Source organism: Tenrec ecaudatus, chromosome 4 (genome assembly GCF_050624435.1).
Source record: "Tenrec ecaudatus isolate mTenEca1 chromosome 4, mTenEca1.hap1, whole genome shotgun sequence".
Lineage (NCBI taxonomy): Eukaryota > Metazoa > Chordata > Mammalia > Afrosoricida > Tenrecidae > Tenrec > Tenrec ecaudatus.
In genome coordinates, this window is record NC_134533.1 from 27585440 (window position 1) to 27592779 (window position 7340).

Here is a 7340-nt window from a genome sequence, read left to right on the forward strand (position 1 = left end):
ACCTAACAACAACACTTATGACATTGTGGGGCTGGCAGAGGGTTGTGAAACATTTCCTTCTGTTGAACTGCCATCACTGAATAACAGCACCGTGTGTTAGGGCCTTAATGTAGTCTTGCTTCATTTGGACCTTTGCAACCAATCCTTGTGACAACATCCTAATTTTATAAATGATACAAATCAAACTTAGAGAGATTATGCAGATGGGAAGAGGAAGAGTTGAGATTTTGTACTTCCTTCTTACTTCGGAGTCAACTTCTTTCCTCCATGCTTTGTTTTCATCTAACCTGGGTGGCTGGCAAGCCGAGGAATACCGAGAACTCTAGAAGAGACGGTACAGAGTGTTATGAAACCACAAGAAAGCAGGTCACTAACTGTGCCTACGGATGCTGCTGCAGGCCTCCCAGAGAGATTGGTAATGGACCTCAAAGGACAGTTCGTAAAAAGGAAAACAGTGTAGTCATTGAAAAAGAGAAGTATTTTTGTGGGGCCAGAGGCATTCCTGAAGAAAGCAGACAGAGTAGAGGGGAGAGGAAGCTGGGCTAGTAGCTAACTTGTTTGAGTTCAAATCTCAGCTGTCATATACACGCTTGTCAAGTGCTTTAACACTTACAAACTTGCCTCATACATGAAATAAAATGAAGGACACTTCCTGCCTCATAAGCATGTTAAAAATGAAGGAAAGGAAATGGTGCATATAAAGCATTTAACAGACAACTTGACTCACTGTAAGTGCTCAGGAAGTGATTTGGATATCATTTCTCATTTTAGAAAATACTTATGTTCTCTTTTTTTCTTTCCTTAGTGGTTGGGTAAAGGATGGCACCCCTTAAGTATTGATCACCATTTTTAAACAAAACATGTTTCAGTGTCATCCCAGCTCCTTAAAATGCCTTTGCCCCCCACCCCCCATCCATCCCCTTAGAGGGAACCATGATGATCTCTATGGACATGCTACCCCTCCTCACTCAAAAATTCCTGCAGCCGACTCTCTTTCTGCCAGTTTGAGAAGATGCCTCTTTTTCTTGACTTCCATAGTCCCTTGACTCTCCTGCTCCAAGTCATTCTAAACCTATTTCTCTGGTTCCACATTGGTGTCTTTTAGAAGGAATATTTGATGTTTCCTCTGTGTGGAGGTGAACTACCACATCCAACTCCTCCCAGGACAGCCTCCCCGGAGTATAGGATCAGACAGCCATCTGGAAATGCTATGAGCGAGTGTTGCCTTCAAGCTTGCCCTCAGGACTTGCCCGATATGGCATTCCCTGTCTTGCCTGTTTGGATCACTCTCTCCCAAAGTGGGTGAAGCAGACACCTGGGTGCTGGACCATCCAGGAGGGCTGCAAAGCAGATACCTATACCTTTGCTTGGCTTCTGGACTAATATTCAAAAGGTTTTCATTGCCGGAGGGGGATTGAGTCATTAATTTATTATTATCTTCTGAAAAATGGGCTGGAAGCCAAATAAGTTTGGGAACCTATGACTTAGATCAACAATGAATGCTCATGGAAGCAGCAGTCATGAAAAAAAAATGCAGTTGCATTGAAATCTGCTGCAAATGTTCTCTGTAATTTTACTGCAATTCTCTGTAATTCTGTAGCAGCATCCTGAACTAAAGATGGAAGACATCGGACAGGATATAAAATTTTTATGGATTTCAAACTTTCTGAAGTCAAGGGGAATGTCTGAAACCCTCGGGGAATGGATCACAATGATTGACATATAATCACAACCCCCCATCCAGGGGGTCCAACAACAGAAACCGCTGGGGTAGGGGGAGGGGAAGACCGTGGTCAGTTTAAGATATGAAAATAATAATTTATAATTTTCAAGGGGGTCATGACTGTGGGGTGGGGAGCGAGGGCAAAAGAGGAGCTGATACCAAGGGCTCAATAGAAAGTGAATGTCTAGAAAATAATGATGGTAACATATGTGCAAATATGCTTGATACAATTGATGTATGGGATTGTTATAAGAACTGTAAGAGCCCCCAATAAAATGATCTTTAAATTAAAAAAATAAATTATATCATATGTATCCCTGTATCCCTAATGCCTGATGAAAATGAAGAATCCAGTAAAATCTTGTGAAATGAGTGAGCAAAAGAAACCAAAACTTAAAACAAAAGTACTATCGCCCCTGAGTCTCTTAATACCAAAGAAAGAGTAGACGTGGCTTGCCTTCAGCATTCCGCTCTGTAGCACACGGTCTAGCTTCAAAGTGGCAACAGCGATTTGAAAGATTAGATCGGAACCTTAGGGGCCAGTGAGTTTATGTTCATGGAGGAGGAACAACTCAGCAAGAGGAAGTGAGGATGGTGACTGATTCAAAGAATGTGATCCACACCAATGAATTGTACATGGAGAAATGGCCGACTTGGTGTATGTTTTCTGTGCATACATTTAAAAACCACAAATAAGTAAACACACACACACACACAGACTTCGTAAAGTGCTAAAAAGCCAAATGTAACTTAGAGGGTGAAGGAGTGCCTGCTGACCCAAGCCATGGTATTTTTAGTTGCCTCTTACGCATGTGAAGTAGCAATGAACAAAGAAGACTTCAGGAAAAAGACTTGATACATTTGAATTATAGCACTGGGGAAGAATGCTGAATGTGGCGTAGACTTAGAAGAAGGAACGCATCTGTCTCAGAAGGACAGCCCGAGTATTCCTTAGATGCGAGGATGGTGATAGTTTTGTGTGACTTATTTCGGACATGTCAGAACATCACACGTGGCAACATAGAGGGCCAGAGAAAGCTAGAGAGACCCTCACCAAGATGGGTTGACAGTGGCTCAGCAATTGACTCAAGAACGTTTGTGAGGGTGAAGCGGGACCTGGCAAGACTTTCTTCTGTTAACTCCGGGCTCACCTGAGTTGGAGCAGACTTGATGGCGCTTCACAGCAACAAGTGCATCTACATCTTCCATATCCAGAAGGGTGATCCAGTCAGCTATGAAAAACGGTCCTTTGACCTGCGAGCAATTTTAGTGATCTCTAACGATGTTCTCTTCATCTTGAATACTAGCTCTAATCAATTGTTTGTGTTAGAATATTGTTGGGAAGAATTCTGAGGTCATCTCTGGGGCTCATGGGGAGGTGTGATCTTATCAATTATTCACATGTTTTCTGGAGTTTTAGGTGAGAGGGCCGTATGTGAGTCATATATAAATTATTCCATATTTCTTCCTCCTGAAGAAGCTTCGGTCACAACTCTATTTCACTGCTGTTGCTAATTGCTGTTGAACCGATCTCCAACACAAGGTAACCCATGAACAATCATGGCCGTGGGCCACTCCCATGATGGGTGAGGGGCTGATGGTTGCGTTTGATAGTTTCCATTGGCTGATTTCTCAGGAAATGCCTGATTGCCAGGCATTTCTTCCTGGAGTTCACTTTAGTCCGGAGGCTACGCTGAAACCTGTTTAGCATTTTAGCAATAGGAAAGACCCTGAGGTGCACCAGCTGGGAATGGAACCCAGATCTGAGACGTGGCAGGTGAGAACTCCATCACGGAACCACTGCTACCTTCAAAGTTGCCATTTGTGGTGATTATTTTATTTGCCTGCGTGTTCACCTTATTAGATGTCAGATGCCGGTCCCCCCTCCCACCCCACCCCTGAGTAGGGACTTTGAGCAGTGTGTCCTTTAGCCCAGGCTGCACAGCCTCTTAGGATTCAGTAACCTTAGAGCTTGAGTTGAGCGCGTGGGTGTCTTCTTGCCTCTTATTTCCTAGAGAAATGTCTTCTTCCTTAGCTTTTGGTTTGGGCAAGACCAAATGTTGATCCCACAGAGAGAAATGGTTTTCAACCCATCTTTTGACTGCAGAGACCTTAGCCCAATGACATGTGCTGAAACCAGTTAAGTAAAGCTTCCAAGTTTTCTCTCGTTGTGGTTGAAGGAGCTAGAGGACCAGCTGAATCATGAGATCTAGGGGGGCAGGTGGGGGGGGGGTTTAGAGCAGAGGTTCTTAAGATGCCCGGGCAACGAAAACTGTGAAAGCAAACGCTGTCAGTGGGAACCCAGCAGAGGTACGTCAGAAGAAATGCCTGGTAATGTACGTCCAGGAAATCAATCACTGAAAACTCCGGGAAGCACAGCTCCGCGCTGACATACCTGGTGCTCCTCTGAGTCGTCATGGACCAGATGCCGCCTGTTTTGTCTCAAGGGGTTGTCTGCACCAGCAGCACGGAAGTCCCTGAAAAGGACTCACAAAATGTCAATCTGCTCTCTTGCTCCTAGCTTCGGAATCCGAATCTCTGGAGGTGGGGCCCAGCGGTGTGTTTAATCAGCTCTCAGGGGGATTTCCAAGCTCAAGTTTGAAGAGCCATTGCACCAGAGCTCCTTGGAGTTTAATTAAAGCGTCCCCGTGTGAAAGAAGGCCACGGAGGTTTACTCCAACTCACTGCACAAATAGCCTCAGAACAGCAAGTACCGGCCACTGCTCTCGAAGATAGGGTCAGATCATGCCCAGGGGCTACAAGACAAGTAATGCCACTTTCAGTCGAGTTTCAAAAGTTGCCAAATGGAACTCAGGAGCCGATGAGGCTCGGCCAGTGCAAAGTGTGGGCTGGGCGTGGGCAGGTCCTTCTGTGGTGTGACTCCAGAAAGGGGATCGGTTAGCTGCTCCGAAGCCAGACCTGGAGAGATGACCCCAGCGATCCACAGTCCCCACGAGAACTGCACGGGCAGCCTGTGCTGGTTACTGCTCGTGTGTCGGGGCAGAGGGCGGATGTCCACCCGGTTTGGGCAGAATGCTCTGCTCTTTCTCGTGGCCTTGCTGACTGCGGGCTGTGTCTGCCTTTTGCACAGTGCTGTTAAAGATCCCTGGCAAGGTCCAGATGGCACCGTCTCAGAAGAGCAGGAGTCGGAACCTGACTTCTCAGGATGGACGGTCATAAAATCACCTGATGTCATAGCTCCACAGAGGTCAAGCGGTGATCTGAGAGATTTCCTAGAGATTTTACCTCACATACTTCAAAAACATGTCCGAGGGAGGCTGTCCAGCTGGCAGATCAGAGGTCTCCAGAGAGACCTGAGGAGTAATAGAGGACAGCGTGATACCCAGCAGGAGGAGGAAGGTCCCAGTCTGAGGAAGCTCCTTAGCTTGAGGAAAACACTCCTTCCAGCCCGTCAGTCGGGTGACAGAGGCGAAGTGTATAAAGTCCAGCATTCGGCAATGCAAGTCAGGAGGCAGGAACAACCAGCTTCGCCAACGGAACGCCAGGCAGCTGTGGTAAAGGCCTTCTCTCATGCATGGAAAGGCTATCGGGAGTTTGCTTGGGGCCACGATGAGCTCAGGCCTGCCTCCAGATCTTTCAACGAGGTATTTGGCATGGGCCTGACTCTTATCGATGCTCTGGATACCATGTGGATTATGGGGCTGCAAGAAGAATTTGCAGAAGCCAAGAAATGGGTGTTGGAGCAGTTAAACTTTCAAAATAACGTGGACGTGAACGTCTTTGAATGCACAATCCGCGTTTTGGGTGGGCTTCTGAGTGCTTACAATTTATCCGGAGACAGCTTATTTCTGGGAAAGGCTGAAGACCTTGGAGAGCGGCTGCTGCCAGCATTCCAAACTCACTCCAAGCTTCCACATTCCCATGTCAACCTTGCCACTGGGGAGGTGCACTCAGCTTTCATGCAAAGTTCAGTGGCCCAAGTCGGGAGCATTCAACTGGAGTTCAGAGAACTCTCTCGTCTCACTGGAAAAGAAAAATTTCAGGAGGCAGTGGATGAAGTGATGAAGCATATCCATTCCCTGCCTGGCAAGAAGGACGGACTGGTGCCCACCAACATCGATATCTTCAGTGGGTTTTTCACGTCAGAGGGCAGCTTCACGGTTGGCGCTAATGTGGACAGCTACTATGAGTATCTGCTGAAGCAGTGGATCCAAGGAGGGAAGAAAGACAATCAGCTGCTCGGAGACTATGTGGAAGCCATCAAAGGAATAAAGAAGCACTTACTTTACACGGATAGGGCTGAGCAGCTGACTTTTGTGGGGGAACTTCACAACGACCAGTTCCAAGCCAGGATGGAGCATTTTGCATGCTTTTTGCCTGGGACGCTTGCTCTGGGTGTCCGCCATGGGCTGAATGATGACCACATGGAGCTAGCGCAAGCTTTGATGAAGACCTGCTACCAGATGTATCAGCAGTTTAATTCCGGCCTGAGCCCAGAAGTTGTGTACTACGAGGATCACCTCCCAGGCACCCATAAGAATATGAGGGTCCTTACTCGAGACAATTTCAATGTGCTGCGGCCAGAGACGGTGGAGAGCTTGTTCTATCTGTACCGGTTGACTGGGGACAAGAAGTACCAGGACTGGGGCTGGAATATCCTCCAGGGCTTCAACAAGCATAGCCGAATCCCTTCCGGTGGCTATTCTTCTATCTATAATGTTCAGAATCCAGTCCTACTTGACCATATGGAAAGTTTCTTTCTAGCAGAAACTCTGAAGTACATGTATCTTCTTTTTTCTGACGACACGGACTTGTTGAACCTTGACCAATACGTATTTAACACCGAGGCTCACCCCCTGCCCATCTGGAATACAGCTTAAAGGCTTAGAAAATCAATGTAAGTAGAAGTGTGACAGCTCCCAGTCGCGAGCGTTTTCTTGGCTGAGCATTGCATAGAGTAGAATTTTTAGCTCTTTCTTAAAGATTATAGATTGGCAAATCAATTGCTTAAGGATAAATTAGGCATCCTTTGAACTTTGGTTATGGGGGCACGCAGCCAGAGATACTGTGAGCCCCAGATGTTCCATGTGCAAGCTGATGATGGCAAGTCCAGGGGGACAGACTGAGCCTAGGACATCTGGGGATGAGCTTTGCAGGCCGATGCTGGTGGGATTTTAACCCATGTTCATGCATTTCTTTAGGCCGTGATTCATATGCCCATGCGTTCTAAATCAGGATCTTTGTGAGAAAGAAAGATAAAAGAATAAAGCCAGCAAAGCTTTGATTCACAGGGATACCAAAACAAGACAAAACCTAAAAACCATCAGCAACAGAAAATCCTGCCAAATAGCACGATTGATGTTTTCAATTAACTCCTCTTTGGGGAAGCTGCACTGCTGTGGGGAGAGGGAGAGGGGCTGCAAGCCGGGGGCAGAGTTGTGGGACCCTGGCAGCGGAGGCTAGTGGAGAAGGCAGAGACAGACTAAATATGCCCCGTGGAAGGACATGGCCCCTGTTGAGCTGGGTCATGTTGAGCTGGTGATTTAAAAAGATATTAAGGGAAAAATAATTGTTTGCAATTCTGGTGCCACTTGCCAGTGTCATTCTCACTATTAATTGAGTTTCCATACTGTGCCCAATAAAGTTTGAGCAGAGC

General features: G+C 46.6%; 1 protein-coding gene across 1 annotated transcript; it reads left to right on the forward strand.

The window, feature by feature from the left end:
• Window positions 1-4734: 4734 nt before the first annotated feature.
• LOC142445774 (endoplasmic reticulum mannosyl-oligosaccharide 1,2-alpha-mannosidase-like) lies at window positions 4735-6564 on the forward strand. The gene has a single exon (XM_075547686.1). It carries the CDS (start codon window positions 4735-4737, stop codon window positions 6562-6564), a length of 1830 nt encoding a protein of 609 aa, XP_075403801.1.
• Window positions 6565-7340: the final 776 nt, after the last annotated feature.

Coding starts and splice junctions, on each gene's coding strand:
- LOC142445774 (XM_075547686.1), top strand. CDS start 4,735: ATGTCCACCCGGTTTGGGCAGAATGCTCTGCTCTTTCTCGTGGCCTTG.